General features: G+C 50.2%; 6 protein-coding genes across 6 annotated transcripts; 5 read left to right on the top strand and 1 right to left on the bottom strand.

The window, feature by feature from the left end:
- Nucleotides 1-1,647: 1,647 nt before the first annotated feature.
- Nucleotides 1,648-2,335, top strand: ABOM_005911 (Zn(II)2Cys6 transcription factor domain-containing protein; the record flags this gene model as incomplete). The annotated part of the gene is made up of 2 exons (XM_022533040.1): nucleotides 1,648-1,809; nucleotides 1,970-2,335. 2 exons carry the CDS (start codon nucleotides 1,648-1,650, stop codon nucleotides 2,333-2,335), a joined length of 528 nt encoding a protein of 175 aa, XP_022388940.1.
- A 2,052-nt stretch (nucleotides 2,336-4,387) lies between these two features.
- On the top strand, nucleotides 4,388-6,652 carry ABOM_005910 (fungal specific transcription factor domain-containing protein; the record flags this gene model as incomplete). Its single annotated transcript, XM_022533039.1, has 4 exons — nucleotides 4,388-5,091; nucleotides 5,148-5,582; nucleotides 5,640-6,537; nucleotides 6,608-6,652. 4 exons carry the CDS (start codon nucleotides 4,388-4,390, stop codon nucleotides 6,650-6,652), a joined length of 2,082 nt encoding a protein of 693 aa, XP_022388921.1.
- A 1,238-nt stretch (nucleotides 6,653-7,890) lies between these two features.
- Nucleotides 7,891-11,130, top strand: ABOM_005909 (putative NRPS-like enzyme; the record flags this gene model as incomplete). Its single annotated transcript, XM_022533038.1, has 3 exons — nucleotides 7,891-8,909; nucleotides 8,960-9,959; nucleotides 10,009-11,130. 3 exons carry the CDS (start codon nucleotides 7,891-7,893, stop codon nucleotides 11,128-11,130), a joined length of 3,141 nt encoding a protein of 1,046 aa, XP_022388896.1.
- A 497-nt stretch (nucleotides 11,131-11,627) lies between these two features.
- ABOM_005908 (uncharacterized protein) lies at nucleotides 11,628-13,292 on the top strand (the record flags this gene model as incomplete). The annotated part of the gene is made up of 1 exon (XM_022533037.1): nucleotides 11,628-13,292. One exon carries the CDS (start codon nucleotides 11,628-11,630, stop codon nucleotides 13,290-13,292), a length of 1,665 nt encoding a protein of 554 aa, XP_022388897.1.
- A 1,209-nt stretch (nucleotides 13,293-14,501) lies between these two features.
- Nucleotides 14,502-18,029, bottom strand: ABOM_005907 (putative DNA damage repair protein Mus42; the record flags this gene model as incomplete). The annotated part of the gene is made up of 2 exons (XM_022533036.1): nucleotides 14,502-17,914; nucleotides 17,975-18,029. The coding sequence occupies 2 exons, from the start codon at nucleotides 18,027-18,029 to the stop codon at nucleotides 14,502-14,504; spliced, it is 3,468 nt and encodes a 1,155-aa protein (XP_022388903.1).
- Nucleotides 18,030-18,486: 457 nt separating this feature from the next.
- ABOM_005906 (FKBP-type peptidyl-prolyl cis-trans isomerase) lies at nucleotides 18,487-20,086 on the top strand (the record flags this gene model as incomplete). Its single annotated transcript, XM_022533035.1, has 4 exons — nucleotides 18,487-18,576; nucleotides 18,641-19,081; nucleotides 19,138-19,819; nucleotides 19,881-20,086. The coding sequence occupies 4 exons, from the start codon at nucleotides 18,487-18,489 to the stop codon at nucleotides 20,084-20,086; spliced, it is 1,419 nt and encodes a 472-aa protein (XP_022388904.1).
- Between the last annotated feature and the right edge of the window lie 306 nt (nucleotides 20,087-20,392).

Below are 20,392 nucleotides of genomic sequence, written 5' to 3'. Positions count from 1 at the left end.
TTTTTTTTTTTTTTGGGTCCTGACGAAACTTCTCTATCTTGTGCCGTCGCATGTTTCTGAGTTGTGACTCGTATACCCTGGGAAATCAAGTATAGGAATGAGAATACGTAGCCGATACAACCATCTGGCTAGATTCATTGGATCCTATCGGGATATAATATAATGCATCCATCCTACTAGTCATGAAGATCCCTACCGTATGTCTACTACGACTTAGGCTAATATGACTCCATGCCCTAATAGGATTAGTGCCGGATGCAAATAACTCGGCCGGATCACGTGTGGTGGGCATCTTTTGTTTCGATCATCAGATTTGAGGCTTGCGTCGAATGCTGTAAGAGCTGCAAGGGAAGTCAAAGCGAGGGTGTCGCGAACCCTCCAATTGGGCTTCCATGACTTCCGGCCTCATCAACTTTATGTGGTACCATGTTTAACAGCTGCTGGCCTCCCAGTTTAAGCTTCAATGACTGAACCATAACAACATGCTCGCTTGGTCAGGCGATCCTGGAGTTGTTCATGTTCATGAGGAAAAATGGGAGTCACGGATCACGATGAAATAAACGTACCGGTTTTCGATGAGAACGGAACAACGAAAGGCTCCTCCCCACTGGGCTAAACCCTTGGACGTCGACACGTTTCCGATGATTCGTGCAACCTCCAGCCTATCAAGTAAGACGGAAAAAGTATCCGGCAGCAAGCTGCGATAGAATTCGTGCAGAACACTGGCCCAGTGCCCACTACGTTTAGCCCCTGTGGCCACTGGGGCTCCTGCCGCCGAATCAGCAAAGCACCCCTCGCCAAAGGATTTTACGCGATCTGCATTCAATTCCGACGGAGAAGGATTCAAAGTGGGAGATGAAATAGAGCCAATGAAAGGACGTCAATCAGACGGTACGGTACAGAATCAGGTAGGAGGAACTACGTTGACCAGTCTTACTACTGACGACTACTATCTAGCAACCGACATGAACGGAAACCCAACATGGTATCCCAATGGTTGCTCGATCATGGCGTCGGGCCCTCGGTTACATAATTCGATGGCCCCGTCATCCTAAGGTCCCAACCAGGGATCCAGTCACTATACCATTTCACGAAGCGTATCGCGGGCCTGGTCGGGATTTTTTTTAAGAGTTCTAATGTGTTGTTTCTGCGCGGCGTCCCTTCGTCGTACCTGGAAACCGTTGGTTGTCTTTTGGGAACGGCCCGTACGCAGTCCCCGTGCGAGCTGGTAACTATTGCTTTCTTTTCTTTTCTGTTTCCCTTTTTTTTTTCCTATTTGTTCTCCTAATTTTGGGTTATTTTTGTCTTTATTTTTTCTCGCTTTCCTCCGTTGTTGTGTAGCGTCTACCCGCCCACCTTAGTTCCCCTTGTGGCGGATAGCCTCTGGCAGTCAATGCAAGCATCGCAGAAGGATCCGCCTTAGTGTTGAACAGTTCACCCATGATCCGTTTGGTCGAGCATGGTCTGGTCAACCTCCTCAGGATAGATGCACCTCCTTGTGAGGAGCATGTAATAAAAAGTTTTATTGAGAACCTCACCAGGCGCCTCTCTAGGTTTCCTCATCTCATTTTGTTCTTTCTTTTTTCTTTTTCTCTTTTGCTATTGACTTGGTCTTCCTTTCTTAATCAATATACACTTCTATAGACCATGCCCCAACAAGGGTTATCCAGGCCATTTCGGCCCATTGCACCGCGCACGCTTCCAGACCCTCTGCCGCCGCCGCCTGCTCATCTGAGAGGTGGAGTTGAAGAGGCCAAGATCAGGAGAGCATCTGCAGCTTGCACCGAATGCAAAAGACGTCGAACAAAGGTACTATTCTTTTCGTTTGGTTGTCGTGGGGTGATATCATTCTTGATCTCCTTCACTATATGTACGAAATCGGCCCGGCCTCGGGCTTGTTACTGATTCCCTGCATATAACCTCTCGTTCTTCTCTGCTAAGCTCTAATCTCAATGTTGTTTTGCTATAGTGCAGCGCTGATACTACCGGGCCTCCCTGCGCCGAATGTGCGCTCCATGGACGTGAGTGTGTTATCGATGAGTTTGCAGACAAGCGGCGTAAGGTCGCGGCCCGACGTGCCCAAGAGGAATTACGATATTATCGTGGGTTTGTGGAGCAGCTGCTGAAGGCGATTCGGCACGGCGAGGGGACGGATGTGGAAGCAATTGTGGCCGTCATTCGGTCGGGCGCATCTCACGATGAAATCCGTGCTGTTGTTCGAGGGTTTCTGAAGAGGAACGCGAAAGGGGAGGACGATATGCCGGACGGCGTAGGGCAGGGAACAGAGACCGACAATACTACGTCGAAAGACTTGACTCCGGACGGCTGGTCTTAACCAAAGTTATTGGCTCTGCTTCAAGCCAGGGAATCGATCCCCCATCACGACCACACCTCGTTCTACCGTAATCAGATCTCCCTCTACATCTTCAGAATCACACTTGTCATTGAACTAATCATTCGAGCGCTGAGCTTGTTTGCTTAAGCATCCCGCAGATTAATGCTGCTCCTGACTTGATCGATCTATAAAAGGATACATAAAGGACCAAAAAAGAACCCGGAAAGCTTCTTGCGCATCCTTCAGAGGTTACTGACTACTTTGTTTTATATTTTCCCACTGTCTCCTTCGTTCACATATCTTCGAATAACCTCCCTTGCCCCCCTCTGCAGTTTCTGAAGCCACATCCGAGGAAGAGTTCAAGCCCTTACACAAACCGCATGATTCGTACTTTCCAGAGCAGAATCCCAAGAGACCAGATTAAAGGGTCCTACTTTCATTCTGTTCAGCATGGGTCACTCTGCGGCAGGAACGCAGGTTGGCCGTCGCATCGGCTGGTGAGCCCACGGTTGTTAACCTTCTATTCAGCAAAGCAAGGATCACCGGTTAAGGTTTAGGCAGGCACCACATCAGGCCTTGCTTCACGGGGCGATGGTGTTATTTTCCCTTTCTTGCTCTATCTCTTGTGGCAGCGATGAATTCGGATCCCGTTCTCGCTCCACGCATTAGCCTCAACAAATTGAAAATTAGCCCGCTATGTTTCTTCTCCGAGTGCAATTTCAGTATCAAATAGTGCATTAGTCGGCCCTAGATAGAAGCCAGCATATGATCCAAAATGGCCGCAGTTGTCCTCGCAGGTGGAGTATCCACCAGACATGAGGACATTGCACATAGGGTTTGCCCATCCCTCTTGCATCTGGCCGTTGACTTGGTCATGCGTCAGATTTGATCGACCCTACTCAAATATTGAGCCTGTTCATGCTGTGGTTCTGCCCACGAGCCAAGGTGGGTCAGTAATGACCACACGAGTGCATACCTTAGCTTGGTGGTATGTATCCAACCCCTCCTGGGAGCGTTGACACGAATCTTATGGCAGGACGCACTAATCGCAGGGGTTATGGTGAGGCATGCTACTCACGGTCAGCTAATTCCGCCAAAGCTGTGCCTTGGGAGATCTTGACTGGGCTCTGCTGAGACGGTAGGGCCATTGTAATCACAGCGGTGTTTATTCCCTTTGATTTGTTCGGTTCTGTATGTATTCTATGGATTGCAAACCCGGCACTGTCGGCCTTATACCTTTTTTTTCTTGCGGTGTGGTCTGCTTTTAACCGTGGGAAGGGATCTGATATTCTTCTATCTTGCTCGTCAAGGACCCGTCAATGGGTGACTAAGCCAACCAGGTGACCGGCAGATGGCCGGCTTTTGGCCCCGATTCTTTCTTTCCCACGTTAACCTTTACCACCCTCTATCGGTATTGGGCGCCCCTCGTGATGGAGAACATGAGAGGGGAAGACCTCAATGGCGCTCTCACTATCTTCTATCTCTTAGTGAATTTTCCTACATCTTATGGAGAAAAAGCGCCATGATGCTTTGTTGGCATAGATACTTCGGAAGTGAGCCGTTTCGGCCCCGGATACTCTTTGCCGGACTGTGGAGTCACTTAAGTATACTTTAGTTCCAGACCCCCGCACGTCAACAAAATCCGTTTAATCCCCGGAAATTTCTCCTGATGCATACTGCCATTCCACTTTCTCACGTTCACCTGAAAGAGGCGGAAACCCCCCAAAAAAAAGGAAACACAGGGACAGGGTGGGGCTGTGACTTATGCCGCATCTAGCAGTACTAGCTCCTACCAAGTGACGTGACGTGCCTCCTACCGATCCGATGGCGACAGGCCTCATTAGGGCCGATGCGCAGCCGTCACTCGGAAATGCTTGTCATACCAGAAGAGTAACGGGTCTGGGGCCAAGCGAAAGCTTTCGTCCAGCACAAAAAAGAAAAGCCTCTGAGTCATCATTATCGCCGAAGCCAAGCAATGCAAGACAGAAAATCACGAGAGCCTGTGATCACTGCAAGGAGAAGAAGACCCGATGTACTGGAACGCTTCCGTGCATGAGATGCACAAGGCTCTCGCTTCCTTGTGAATACAATGCCGCCTACTCCAGAGGCCTGCCTCCAGAGCCTCCACCGGCGCCCCCAGCGGTAGCCGCTGAATACGCAAACCAAAATCATGTTCTTTCGCCGACATATACTAATCGGAGCTATTCTTCTCAGCGGTCGACAAGGGGCTGTTCCCGACCTGCCACTGGTTCGCATCGGCAGCCTAAGAATGGTGCTGAGATCTCAGGTCGTAACTCACCCGACCCCGTGGTCACTGATTTCGAGGGCAATTACCTTGGCCCTGCGTCGGGAGTCTCCTTCCTTAACCGTGTTTGGCGTCGTCTTCACCAGGATGAAATAGGGGCGGTTCCCGGTGACTTTCAGAAAGAGCCGTGCTCCAAAAGTACGTCCGTGTTCATGTTTGGTGATAGACCCTACTCAGACGACCGGGAAGCTAGCTTTACTCTTCCCTCTATTGAGCGGGCCCGAGAGTTGGTTGAAATATATTTCGACTTCTCTATGGTCACATACCGTTTTCTGCATAGAGGAACTGTGGAGGATTGGCTGAAACAAGTGTATGAGAGCAATATCTCTTCCCTGAATCTACCCACGGGCCCAATGGTAGCTCGAACAGCGATTGTCCTTATAATATTTGCTGTAGCTTCATTGCATGAAGAGCTCAAACCAGAAAATGATATCGACGTTTGGAATGGAAGGTAAGCACGTATACCGGCGCTTCCACACTCCCCAAAGACATACTGAACACTTGTAGCGAGCAATGGTACGCTGCTTCAAAATATCTGTTGTCCCTAGAGTCAGGACCTCCCCGGCTCGAGTCCGTGCAGGCGAGGTTAGGCCAATGCCTTTACCTGCTTTCATCATCCCGAGCCAACGAATGTTGGTATGCTTTTGGGACCGCGCTGCAGCTTGTGACGGCCTTGGGGCTCCACCGAAGATGCCCTGCGAAGTTGTCGAAGAATGGCAATACTTACTTGGAGCGTGAAACTCGTAAACGGATCTTCTGGAGCACCTACACCCTGGATAAATATCTCAGTGTCATGTTCGGGAGGCCGAGGCTAATTCACGAAGAAGATCATGACCAGGAACTCCCGGACGAGGTCAATGACGAAGATATGTTACAGGACGACGCACGCCGAAGGACAGGAACTCCTGACTGTATGATGATCGCATCCGTTCTCCACTACCGGTGTGTCCTCCCCTGAGTGCCTCTTGCTGAACTCGCAGCTCACAATCCTTGTGGTAGACTCGGTCGCATACTTGGTGAAGTTTCCCGACAACTATACACGATCAATCCTCGATCCCGAGAGCCCCCTCTCGAAGTAGCTGTACGGCTCACTGCAGAGTTAGAGGAATGGAAAAAGGCCGCACCGCCCTTGTTCAACAGTGTTCGTGCGACCAGTCTCATTCCGCCTCTATGTAGGCAAAGCCAAGTTTTGCAACTCGCGTATTCGCATTCAATAATCCACGCCACCCGGTTATTCCTCTTAAATAATTTCACGGACCTCAGTCGCAGGCCGCCAGTCTCATACTCCTCGGTAACAAGCCATGTACACAAATGTATAGGGGCTGCCGAAGACGTCATGAGGATAGTGGATACACTTGGCAAACAAGGCGTCTTGATCCGGTCATTCTGGTTCACTCACTACGTGTGCTTCTGCGCCATCACGGTGGTGTACATATATACCATCCAGCAATGTCAGCTGTCCTCATACCCTGATGCCTCGCCGAATATGGAGGATAAAAGCTACCTGTGTTCATTATTCAACCTCGCCGAGGCGTGTCAGCAACATCTTGCCGAGGCTACCCGCAAGAACTGCCCCAGCCGTCGTTATAGCATCATTTTGGGGGAGCTCAGATTGGAGGCACGTAGACAGACCGGATCATATCTATTTCCAGATGCTCTTGCAAGCGCTTCACAACCATCTGCCACTACAGCCGTCCAAGATCAAGCCTTTCTGGTCCAAAGAAATGCGAACCAAGCAGATATCCCATCATCGCTTCCGTCCCCTTCTCGCGCTACACACCATTTAGATACCATTGCACCTCCCGACACAGTCGCAGAAACGTTTGATTTTAGCGAGGACTTTGGGCTTTTGGATAATTTGGAAGGACTGAATTGGTGGACGCAATTAGACTCCTGGGTGCGTTTACACTTATTCTGTCTGCACTTCGATAACACTATACCTCGGTACATCACTGACAGTTACATAGGCATTTTCAACCCTTCCAACAGAGCCCTCGAACCTGGGTCTATGAACCTCGGGTCACAGTCGGAACAAAAACCAGAAGCCTATCACTTGTGGTTGCTGCTGGCTGGTGTATATATAATGTCGTTATTCCTATTTTGGAAGATATGATCAATTATAGAGTCCAAAACAAAACGTGAAGGTTCAGTCATTAGCATCCACTTAGGAAACACCGCATATCCTTTATCTCGTCGATAATACCTTTAACACTCTCGACCTACCAAAAAAAAAAAAAAAAAAAAAAAAAAAGTTCCCTCAGATTAAATCGTCGGATAATAGATTCCCGGCTCGGGAACAAGTTTATTGTATCGGAAAATGGGGTTTCGATCGGGTTATACTACTTTGGGCCTAGCGGACCAGCTGTGCATCTCAAGCCCTGAAGCATACAATACTTTAGTGCGTGGCCCTTGCAGGAGCAAGTCCACATATCGTAGGCACAGACACCACCGTTCCTATAATTAGACCATATGATGAGCCATATGACAACCACCTGTAGCCTCAAGAATTGATCCATTAGGGTGCGGAATGGTAGTCCACGCAAAAGACGGTGGCTTAACACAAATACACAAGTCTATCTGCTTTCTACAATCATAACAAATCTAGTAACCAGTCCAAGTCATGACACGGCCGAGTCCTTTCTTCCTAGATCCATGGATGCCGAAGTACACGACAGCTCTAACCACTGTATATAACTTTGGCTTGGGCCATTAACGTACTTTAATTGATGCATTAATTTAACAAACACCGTTGTATTATATCTTACTTTAATAAAACTAGATTTGAATTCTAAAGCGAACTATTTTTAATCTTAGTGAAAGACGCTTGCTATTTTATGTTGTTATATCTGGCTGTTTCTCTATCATTACCGACAAGCCGCCGCAGTGGTCGTGGTAACTAGAAGTATAGGGCGATAATATAACCACTCTGGCTAAACACCGTTATTCCAAACGTAAGCATCTTATCCGAGCGTCGATGAATCAGCGGGCTTTGCTGCATGATCTACGTACTGGAACCGTGGGGATCATGGCCTTAGATGCTTACCTCCATATGCCGCCGGAGAAATATCCGAGCGCCTGGAGCCTTTTCCGACGGCACCAAGATGAAGCCTATCCTGAGATTCGGAACCTATGATGAAATTGATCATTTACCGCGGCTGTGGGTTGACTGACACTTATTTAAGCGGTGCGTTTCCGCTCCATCTTCAGTTACCGCTGTAATGTGGAGTCTCCAGTGACGGATATATCCAAGATGATTTCTGCAACCGCCCCCCAAAGTACACCATTGCCTAAGCCGATCTTGCGAAATACGAGTTTCAATCATGATCCAGATCGGGTGCCACTCACAGTCGACGAGCTCGTCCGAAGCCGTGCGTCTCTTGGTTCCGAACAACCCGTGATATGTTATCCAAGAACCGGCATTGAATACGTGGACTACCCATTGCGCCAACTAGATATCTTTGCTTTTCGAGTCGCCGGAGCCATCGCTGCTAAGGTCCCACCTCGAGCTTCCTCAAGAGAGACCCCAACAGTGGTTTCCCTGCTGGGAACCTCCGATCTCAGCTACCTTGTCATGCTCCTCGCGGTGGCGAAGCTGGGACACACCGGGCTGCTTCTCTCAACTCGGATCTCTATCGAAGCGTATGTGTCATTGTTGGAAAGAACGAACTCACGCCATGTTTTCATCCATGAATCTTTCAAAGCCACGGCTGAGGAGCTCAAGCAGCGGCTCCCGGATCTGCAAGTCGAGGTGATACCACCACAGGAATCCTTCGATTTTCCGATTCCAGACGAGGCTGTTGATACGAACATGGTCCCTTGGCTAGATCCTGTGGCCGAATCCAAGCACCTGGCGTGGATCATCCACTCGAGTGGTTCAACTGGCCTCCCGAAACCAATCTACCAGACTCAGGCAGCTGCCGTCAGGAACTATTCCGGTCATATGAATATGTCCGGATTCATCACTTTGCCGCTGTACCATAATCATGGAATCAGTGTCCTGTTCCGGACAATCTACTCATCAAAGAGGCTCTATCTCTACAACGCTGAACTTCCGCTCACCAGACAACATCTGCTTGATATCATGCAAGCACATCCTCTCGAAATCTTCTACGGCGTGCCGTACGCCTTGAAATTGCTCGCCGAGACAGCGGAGGGCATTGCTGCTCTTGCACAGTTCAAGGCGGTTATGTTCGGAGGATCTGCATGCCCGGACTCGCTGGGAAATCTACTCGTCGAGAACAACGTCAATCTGATCAGTCACTACGGATCGTAAGTATACTTGGGCATGATGGATGACCTCTGGCTAACTTCGGCCGTAGGACGGAAACAGGCCAACTGATGACCTCCTTCAGGCCGCGAGATGATAAAGAATGGGATTATCTCAGGCCTTCGGAGGTAGTGAAGAAATTCCTGCGATTCGAAGAGCGCTACCCGGGGATATTTGAATTAGTTTGCCTCGATGGTTGGCCTTCGAAGGTGATTTCTAACCGACCAGATGGATCCTACGCCACCAAGGATCTGTTCGTAAAGCACCCGACCCTGGAAGCATATAAATATTACGCCCGGCTGGATGACACCATCGTCCTCGTGAATGGAGAAAAGGTTAACCCCCTTGATATGGAAGGAAGGGTCAGACAACTCAATACAATCTCCGAGGCGATTGTTTTTGGAGCAGGAAAGGCGAGCATCGGGCTGGCGGTTGTTCGTGCGCCCGAGACTGCCTCCATGTCTGATCAAGAACTTATTGAGAGTATCTGGCCCGCCGTCGAGCAGGCGCATGAGGCAATGCCGGCGTACGGACAGCTCTTGAAAAGCATGGTCCGCGTGCTACCGGAAGATACCCCCTACCCGCGAACGGACAAGGGAACCATTATCCGACAAAGATTTTACAAAGAATTCAGTAGCCTGATCGAAGAAGCATATGAGGCGGAGGATGCCATGAGTGGATCGCTTGTTCTATCCGAAACGGAGCTCAAGGCCTTCATCAAGGACCAACTGCGCGATATTCTGGCACACAAAAAGAAAGATGACCTGACGGAAGATGCTGACTTCTTTGCCCTTGGGATGGACTCTCTCCAGGCTACCCAGCTTCGATCTATCCTGATGAAGACGCTCAATACAAACGGCCAAAAGCTAGGCCTGAATGTGGCGTTTGAGCATCCTACGATCAGGTCTCTGGCTCGCTATCTTGATTCCCTTAACTCAGGAGCTACAACCGATGTTCAGTCTGTGGAAGACCAAATGGCTGAATTAATCTCGAAGTATAGCGACTTCCAGCAACACGTTCCAATGTCGAATGGCTTAGATGGGAGATATATTGTAGGTTCTGTGAATCATCGGTCAAGGAATCGAAGCTAACACAATACAGGTTATCACAGGCGCTACCGGTTCATTAGGAGCTCACGTAGTCAGGAAGCTTTCCGTCCGTCCAGAGGTGCAGAAGATCTACTGTCTTGTCCGCGCCGGCTCACCAATCGAAGCCTACGGCCGCGTACTCCAATCCATGCGCAGTCGCCGCGTGTTTGATGGCCTTACGGACGCCGCTAAACAGAAAATCGTTGCTCTGCCATCCGACCTATCCCAGTCTACTTTGGGACTGGATACTTTAACCTATAGCACGTTGACCTCCAAGATTACGGACGTCATCCATTGTGCCTGGTCTGTGAACTTCAACATGCACCTCAGCAGCTTCGAGAAGGACAACGTCGGAGGCCTCAAGCATCTCCTAGATCTATGTCTCAAGGCTCAACGCCCAGCCCCAGCATCATTCAACTTCTGCTCCTCAGTCAGCTCGGTGGTGGGCACAGCCGAAGACGACATTCCCGAGGCACTCCCCAAGAAGCTCTCATGTGCCCAAAACATGGGCTACGCCCAATCAAAGCTCGTAAGCGAACACATATGCATGAACGCCGCACAGCAAGCAGGCATCTGTGCGAGGGTACTCCGAATTGGCCAGGTAATTGGCGACCAGGACCACGGTGTCTGGAATGCAACAGAGGCCATCCCACTCATGCTACAAACCGCAACAACTATCGGGGCACTCCCGAAACTCAACGAATCGCCGCTGTGGCTGCCAGTAGACACTGTTGCGGGTACCGTCATCGACATTTCCCTGTCCAGCACGGCGGTCTCCAATCCCGACACAGAGCTTGTCTTCAACATCGTCAGCCACCACGCGTTCCACTGGACCAAGGACCTCCTCCCCTATGTTCGCGATGCGGGTCTGGAGTTCGAGGAGCTGGAGCAACGGGACTGGATACATCGTCTGAGAACGTCAAACCCAGATCCTGTCGCCAACCCGCCTATCAAGCTTGTTGATTTCTTCGCAAGCAAGTACGACACCGATAAACCCCGACGGTCGTTCAACTGGCATACTGAACGGGCAAGGGAAGTGTCAACGACCTTGGCTGATGCAAGACCCCTGGATCAGGAGCTTGTTGGAAAGATGATAGGGTATTTCCGAAAGGAATGTTGGTCTTTGGAGAAATGATTTCATTGTTTTTCTATTTTCCATTAGTACTGTACATAGTGATTAGTGCCTACATCTTTACCTGCTTTTATATTTAGAAATCCTGTTTGAAGACTAACTCGATTAAGGTTGCCGCTAGCGCACTCGTTGACCCGTTTAGGCTTAGTGGATTTTATTGTCTCTTTCTACTGAAGCGTTGATCATCACTCGAAGTAATTCTCCTACTATACTTCAATCTCATCCAAATGCCTAGTGCTGTTTCTGAATTCTTCTTCAATGACCCGTATGCTGTACAATGTACGCGCCGTTACCCCCACGCCCCCGGAAAACCAACATTAGCAGAAGCAGAGACGGTTGCGTTCCTTGTCGGCAGAAAAAGCGCAAGGTACTAGTATATGGGATTTCCGTCAATACCAGACGCATGTGCAATTACTGATACTGTTCGTCTCCAGTGCGATGAAGTTCGGCCACGGTGTATCCGATGTGCTCGTACAGGGGCTACGTGCTGGTTCCAGAAGATGCCGCTACGGTTTCGTTCCGTGGATTCGAATAAAAGATTAAGGTCGAACGATTCGAAGGATAATCGGTGGGAATATAATGGGATCGCTATAAAAGTACCCTCTAAGCCTGTGCGACATGGTGGCTGGCAGGAGCCTTATGGTTGCAGCCCTGATACCCGCGCGGACGACTGCTCGGGTTCATATAGCATACCGGAGCGTGCTTCGCCGCCAAATGAGAAAAGACAACTACCCTTACAGGACAACGTTTTAGGCATAGCTACTGAGCAACTATATGTATCCTATTTCACAGAAGAATTGACGAACATGTTGCCAGAAAGTGTCCGAGCGGTGGCCTCTAGAATGGCAGAACTGTCCAGTCTTCGTGAGGCTGCCATCGCCCTCTCAGCTGCCCGACTGGCATCCATCGAAAGCGAACAGCAATTGGCACCGTTACGGATACCTCGCTTCCAGCACTTTTCTGAGGCACTTAGTCGTTTTATCTCCGCGGTCCAGCATATACGATCATATCCTGCGGATATAGAGAGTGTGCTCGCCGCAGTCATACACCTGGTCCTCTTCGAGTTAGAGGTAGGGACACTCTGGGGTGTCTGTTGCCATGTTGCCGGGCTTGAGAACTTGCTCATGCTGCACCAGGATGCTCTGATGGATTCACACTATGGTCGTACTCTTTTGCGAGCAGGTGTTTTTCTCAGGATGCGGACTTTATTCTTGCTCAATCCGCTCTCGTCGCTCGGTACTGAACCTGCGGCAAGGAGGTATCTTCAGAGACTTGCCGATGAAATAGCCCAACCACGAGAGATCATATATATAAACATGACCAGAGCTGTATCCATGACGACGCGCCTCATTCTGGCACACTGCATGCAGCATGCTCATGATACCTGGGAAACCGTGACTGGTAAGGTTTATAGTCGATTTCAAGATACCTCTATGCAGACAGCGGATACTCCCATTCTATCTGAAGCAACCGAAGGAAGACATACCTATGTATACTTGAAAGAGTTAGAAGAGCGAAACAAGGCCGTCATTTCCGATTCGGGATATGGACCACTCGGCACGATGCTTTCAAAGCCAAGAGAGTCAAGCTCCAACAAGATGCGCCCCTTTCTCAATATCCCCGAACTAAATCCAATCAGATTCGATCAATGTGAGGATGCTATATTTTACGCCGTATATGCTCTCTCGCAAATCTACTGCGACGGAGAGCTTCTCCAAAGTCTGCTCTACCAACAAGAAATCGAAAGTAACCCACATGTGACTGGGTATGTCAAGATGATCCTAGGTATCGCAAAAGGATACGACCCGGCAAGCTGCTTCTGCGACAGTGTATACAACATGAACATTAGCTGGGTCTTGGTCTTGCTAGCCTTGCGCTGGCCAACTCGGGAGGTCATGCTATACCTCAAGGACGACTTCCTCCCGCGTTTGCAGCGCACAGATACTCTGCGGGAGGACACAGTAGGAGCATTACCGTGCTTCTCCCGGATCGTGAATCTACTAGACACGGAAACGACACGCGGCCGTAAAATCTACACGATGCAACCTGTCTACGCAGACTCTGCCGAGCGAGAGCACTTCTTCTTGATGAACCAGGTGCAAGGCTATGCCATCCACGGCCGAGATAGCGAGGGTCGCTTCTTCAACGATTATATCTCTGCCTGATACTGGGCTTTGTTTAGTACAACACATACATCCCCGCTGACACCTGTGTTGAAGTGGAATGAATCGTCTAAGAAAAAACCCACTTAATATACACATTCCAACCAAGCAGAGCACAGCCTACGCAAGAAATATACCAACAGAACTAAGGCCCAAGAACCCAACAACCCCTCCATCAAATCCTCTACCAGGCAACCTACTAAATCCAACCTTTACTTCCACAATCCACCATCCCCCCTCCTCAACACATCCCCCAGACCCAACCCCTTCGTCCCCAAAAACTCCCTCCCACCGGTCCGATAATACCCCAATCCCAACCTCCTCTCCTCTCCATCCACCTGATCATCAAACGCATTCCGTCGTCGAAAGAAAACACAACACACCGTAATCCCAACCAACAGAACCCTATGCATCCCTGTAAGCTATTTCCTCTTTTTTTTCCCCCCAGTCTTGTCCTTGTATCGTCGAGATGATTTCCCCGAGGGGGTAGGGAGGCTGTATTGCATATCCAGGATGTGTTATAACTTACAGTCCTAGGATTATGGCCGGGATGCCAGCTGTCAGGAAAGCGCTGGTTGGTTTTTCGCAGGGGGCACCGTTGGGGTCTGAGTCTGGGGCGCAGCTTCGGGGGTGCATTGATGTTATCTGAATTTGTTTTGTTCTGGTCGAGTTTGTAATATATATGTGTAGGTTATTTTGGGTGGTGGTGTTGAAGAATTCACTAAAGGGGGGAGGGTTGGATGAAAGATTTCATGGGGGAATTGTAATGGTAGTGGGATTTTATATGTAGTCATGGTGGTAATGTATGTTTATGAGTTCTTTGCTTTATACTATATAGACTTGGTGTACATAAACTGGGGCTATGGATTCTGACTAACCGGATGAGGTGAACAGGTGCGCTGGTGTACTATGGTTTCATGTTATGGATATTTTAAGCCAGGGTAAAGGTGTTTCAGAGTGCTTCGTCGAGGTGAGTGGGAGGGGTTATGATCACGTTGAGATTTATATTCATATTTCATTAGACGATAGAACGAGGAACTGGTTTTATACACGAAGAATATCGGACTGTGGAAGATAAGATATGTAACCATGTCCCTTGTGAAGTGCACCGTAACCCATGCTTTGAACAAAAACTCCATGTCATCAGGGATATATCAACATAACGGGCGTTGCCATATAGATACAGCTTCGAGAGGTTTATACAAAAGCAGGCTACGAGAAGTCCACTGGGGGTAAGCCTCTTTCCTCTAATCCAGCGAGGATGTTCTCCTGGAGCAACTTCAAAGCGTCATCCCATGTGACGGTACTCTGGGAGCCACGGGCCAAGCCCACCGGAGATCCCTGTCCATCGGGTGGCTCGCTAATCTCATCTTTGGCATCTTCGACTAGCCACATCAGCCAGCGAACAACCGACACAGCTTTGTCGACATCTTGCTCGTGGACAACCACACGCTTCACGTATCGTGCGAGTGATTCCACGTCCTCATCGAAGGGTCCATCATCAGCGAAGGCTGCGTGCCAGGCGCCAACAGCATCCCGCAAATCGGGCAAGCTGGAGAGCTTTTGGGAGGTGAAGGTGGGCCTCTCGGGCAAAGGGGGTAGACAGAGGCGTTTTTGTGGCGCAGAAGATGCCGAGGCCGATGGCCCATTCGGTGTTCTCTGGGCTGCGCTACCGGGACGCTGTAGCATCCGAGATCTTTTCTGCTCTTCAAGTACTTCACGACGGATGTCCTCGGGTAGTGCTGCAAGGAACTCTTCGGACACCCCATTCTGTTCAACTGAAGGGGATTCTTGCCTTACAGGCGGGTCCTCATCATGACTAGCGGTAGGAGTAGCAGATCTCGGGGCGAGGAAGCTCGAATGAGTGAGTCGCAGGTTGCCAACTGCTTTCGTGCTCGGGCGACCACGCTTCCTCTTCGTCGGTGTCGTCGGCATCTTCAATTTGAGTGAGCCAGACGAAGAAGGGCGGGACGTCGAGGTGACTGGCGCTACTGAAGCGGCAGATGGTGGGCCACTGGTCCTTGAGGACTGGTCATAGTAGCCCAGGACTTCAGCTCGTACATCGTCCGGCAAAGCAGCTAAGGCCTCTGGATCTAGCTGAGATTGAGGGGGGAGTTTTGCGCCATCGAAAGGCTGTGCACGCCGACTCGGAGGGCAAGGTGATGAAGACCGCGATTCGCTGCGAGGCTTCGCTTGTGATATAAGTTTCGATCGAATATCATTCGGAAGTTCAGCAACAACTTTCGGGTCCGGCTGAGACGGCATAATAAACTGAGTCCCCGATATATTTAGGGGTTTATGACCGCTGTCATTCAAGGATGGCCTATGGATGACGGAATCAATCTCTCCTTTGCAAGGGCTATCTAAATCATCTGGATCGTGGCTTTTGTGGACGTTCTTGCGAGCGGGAGACGTCTTGAAGTTTAGCTGTTGTTGGCTGTTGTCGAGACTTCCCGCATTCCTAGATTTAAGAGGTTCCAGTTTGGTCATTTGAACCCCTAGGCCTCTGAGATCACCAGGCGTGATGGCAAAACTTCTTAGCATAGACACAGCCTCTTTCCCCAGCGTTTCTGCTGCATTGGTGGCTACCCCAAGTATCACACTCTTGTTGAACACATCACACTTCCCATGGCCCAAATGTTTGACTGGCTCTAGGGGCGCATCAGCTGCCCTTCTCATAACCTTTAGGGTCAACTGCTTGCCCTTGACCAGGTTTTCAGCGAGTCTCCGGTGTAGCTCTTCGCACAGAGATTGCACAAAATCGTCGGCTTGTGCCTGGTTGACAAAACGAATACCCCAACTCACTTCGGCAGAGACAGATTTCCTCATGATCTCAGTCCCAACTTCTGTGCGGTCGATTCCGCGAGCATAATCCCAGATCTTCGCGCCAAGTTTCGGCCCAAGCGTAGAAGTAAGCTTTTCGCGCGTCAGTTCCCTCACATCCTTCACAAGCTTGACACCGAGCTCTTCAAGTTTAGCTCCCAGACTGTACCCAACACCTGGTAGGTTCTGGACTGTTAGGCCCCCAATGAAGTCCAGCACCGCGTCCGGTTTGAGTTGGAACTGACCAGCGGGCTTTGCTTTGCGCAATGCAACCTTGGCCTGCAGGATGTTCCCACCAATGCCAACCGATACAGCACAGCCCGTTTTGCTCTTCACAGAGTCCCGCAGGTTCTGGGCTATCTCGTCTGCCTTTGCTTGTTCCCGATAAAGCGAACCTTCTGAAATATCCTTGCCATCCGATCCACCAGCCTCCAAGCACTGGGCAGTGACATCAATGAGCGCTTCATCAATACTCACACTCTGTACAATTCCATCTAGGGAAAGAATGGCACTGTAAAATTTCCGACTTGCCTCTTCGTACGCAGGGAAATCGTAAGGCAGAACCTTCAAATCAGGACATGCCTGTAGGGCTCCCTTCATCCACATCCCGTTCTTAACCCCATGGGCACGAGCCGCATAGTTACAACTTGCGATTTCTGAGCCAGAGCCGGTGCTGTGCGCAACAGCAACTGGCTTTCCTTCGTAACTCGGATTTTTCAAAGTAGATACAGCCGCAAAGAAGCAGTCAAAATCCACGTGTATAATATACCGTCCTGCGCCAGGAGCACTTTTCTTCTTGGCCGGTTGAGATTGCGACTTCTCCTTCGTTGCTGCTTGAAGCTGGGCCTTCAGTTCAGCTTTCCACGCAGATAGGTGATGCAAACGAGATTCCTTATAGAACTGCTGAAGAAAATCCGGATTGACAACGCTTGAGTTCCTCATGCGGGGATCCGACAAAAGTTGCGCATTGTATGCTTCGGATGTCATGTCCGGTTTGGCAGGAGAAGGGGATGACGCAGGTTTTACGGTTGCTTTGGTTTTTGGTGACATGCTACGACTAGGGTTACGGGCTGTATCGCTTAGACTTGGCTGAGGCTCTTGTGCTTGATTTTCCGGAGGCTCTTGTGGAAGGGGGACCTTGCTCGTTTCTTCTGTAGAGCTAAAACTTGGGAAGTCGCCATAATCCGACTGAGACGCAGCCATGAGCGACGAGCCAGTGGCGTTATGGGCTCCAGCGACAGAGACTGGCGGTTGTACAATGCCATCATCCGCTATGTCTAGCTCCTTTGCTCGAGAGGCGTACGGGCTTGGAAGAGACTGATCTTTGTAGCTCGAGGGTGGGCAATTCGTCTGACTGAAAATGTGGCCATTGTCGAACTTGAGAACTTTCTGAGAATGGCCTTCGTCCACCACCCTGAAAGAGTCCCAGGGAAGTATGCGTCCAGCTTTGATACTTTCCACCACCCATGCTGGCTTTACAATACGATATCTTCGGAACTCTTCTCGCTTCTTCGGCGTGAGAGAGGTTGCGACGATATGGGTGGCCGCCGTCTTTCCGTCAAGATACTGGAGGAAACCGCCGCCATGGCTTACGATCAGACGATGAAGATCCTGGAGAGACGGTTGAGTGTAACCATTTACATGCGCAACCACACCGCGAAAGATTGGGGGGCAATCCGATGCCGAGGAACGAATCTCGGCATCTAGATTCTGTAACTTGATCTTCTTCCGACGCATATAATCGCCATGCCCCCCAAAGGCCGAAGCCCCATACTCTTCACCCTCCTCATTGTCAAAGGTGTCTAAAATGTAGCAGTTAAACCCACTGACATCATAGCTTTAGAGAGGTTCAACGAACGTACGATTTGCGATCCGCTTGCGCACGGTGCTAGAGTTTGCTTCGAGCACAGAGCCCATGATGGGCTAGAGACCGGTTCTCATGATATGGACCCACAGCGTCAGCAATTCATGCGCAGGACGCGAAGACGATGAGGGGACTTTTTGGAGATACGCGGTGGCGGCGGAGCTCGTGACGGGCGGAACGAAGTCATGTGACGCGGCGAGCTCTGGGCGGTCAGCAGTGGCAGAATTGGGGGAGATGGAGGCGGTGAGCGTTCTGATTGGTGACTGGGTTTTCAAAGTTCGAAAAGCAAAGAGAAAAAAAAAAAGCGGATCCACTTATGCTCCCTTGAGGGATCCGCAGTTAAGACTAGTTGACGGTATCAATCAAAACTTTTCCTCAGGATTCGTTCGTCTCTTCTCGTCCCTTCTCTCGTGGCTTCTGTTTGTTTTTTCCTACCTCTTACTTCTACCTTCCCTTCACCTTTCCTCTATCTCCTTCATACCCCGTGTTCTCTTTGAATTCTTGCCCACCATGTCTGGTGTTCAACCTGTCGCCGTCTATGCTCTCAAGGTGCCTGCTGGAGGTGCCCTCATTCCCGCAGTGCCCGATGCTGCGGCCATGGTAAGTCAGATGGTACCTCATAAACATTGAGTCGTCGTGATAGAGTCTAATTGTTATGCGACAGTTTCGTGTGAGCATGGCTGCCATCGATCCTGACGAGGAACCTGACTTTGATGGACACGATACCAACCAGCGCCCCAGAGCCACCCTCAGGATCGTGCGCGCTCCCCCCGGACTGGACCTTGAGGACGACTCGGATGAGGACTACGAGGATGTGGACTCTGATGAAGATTCTGATGACGAGGAAGTCAATGGCGGTCCTAGTGACAAGGAGAAGGCTCGCAAGCTCAAGGAGCTTGCCGCTCTTAAGGAAATGGAGGAAGCCATGGACGAAGATGACGAGGATGATGATGATGATGACGAGGATGGAGAGTTCGACCTGCAGGCTGCTATCTCTAAGCTCGTCAAGGGCAAGGGCCCCGCTACTGACGACGACGAAGATGACGAGGAGGATGAGGGCCTGGAACTCGATGAGATGGTCGTCTGTACCTTGGATACCGAGAAGGTACGATCTCTGCCTTGACTGCTGCTCTGTGTTGTACTAACTATGATGTCCTACAGAACCTCCAGCAGCCTTTGGACATCACCGTCTCTGAGGATGAGCGTGTTTTCTTCAAGGTCACCGGTACCCACACTGTTTACCTGACCGGAAACTACGTCATGCCCACCGACGAGGGCCGTCATTTCCATGATGAGGATGAAGAAGATGAGGAGGACTATGACCTTTCCCCCGATGAGGACGAGCTGGATCTTGAGGCCCTCATGGGCGAAGATGATGAGAGCGATGACCTCGATGACCTCGAGAACCCCAGAATCACCGAGGTTGACAGCGAGGAGGAAGCCCCCAAGCTTGTTGACACCAAGGGAAAGAACAAGCGCTCTGCCCCCGCCGAGGAGGAGAAGCCCGCCAAGCAGGCCAACGGTGAGGAAACCTTGAGCAAGAAGCAGCAGAAGAAGCTGAAGAAGAACAACGGTGACGCAGCTGCTGTTGAGCAGAAGAAGGAGGCCAAGGAAGGAAAGGAGGCCAAGAAGGTCCAGTTCGCCAAGAACCTTGAACAGGGCCCTACCCCCTCCGGCCAGGACAAGAAGCCCGCCGAGCAGACCACCGGCACCCTTGGTGTCAAGGAGATCAAGGGCGTCAAGATTGATGACAAAAAGCTTGGAAAGGGACCTGCCGCCAAGGCCGGTAACACTGTTGCCATGAGATACATTGGAAAGCTCGAGGACGGCAAGGTCTTCGATGGTGAGTGACCACCCTGATATTCGCGCTAGATAAGCATTCGCTGACCGTATCTTCTGTACAGCCAACAAGAAGGGCAAGCCTTTCAGCTTCAAGCTCGGCAAGGGTGAGGTGATCAAGGGCTGGGACATTGGTGTTGCTGGTATGGCCGTTGGTGCTGAGCGCCGCATTTCGATCCCTCCTCACCTCGCCTATGGCAAGAAGGCCCTCCCCGGCATCCCGGGCAACTCTAAGCTGATCTTCGATGTCAAGCTTCTTGAGATCAAATAGACGCTTCGCCATTTCTATGTATTCGGTTGCATATTAGCTTGATGTTTGGGTATCACGGTGGCAGTGTTGTCCATATGGATATTTCTTTCCTATCTTCATGCTGTTAAAAAATGGTGTTTTAGGGGCTTCGAATTTCAGTTTAATTCATTTTATGTCATTTGCTATTGCTTTCCAGTGTGATATCCGACTTGTTTCCTCCTTGCACTGTTGTGCATGTATACCGCAGGGATGAGGATATTACAAATACTTTGCGTATTTTCTTCAATAGAGTAGCAAAAGAGAATGCTATGATTCTCACCCTTGGTC

This window comes from Aspergillus bombycis (assembly GCF_001792695.1).
Source record: "Aspergillus bombycis strain NRRL26010 chromosome Unknown contig00045, whole genome shotgun sequence".
In the NCBI taxonomy this organism is placed as follows: Eukaryota; Fungi; Ascomycota; class Eurotiomycetes; order Eurotiales; family Aspergillaceae; genus Aspergillus; species Aspergillus bombycis.
Note: the sequence above shows the minus strand (reverse complement) of the source record. Positions and strands in the feature narration are given on the sequence as shown.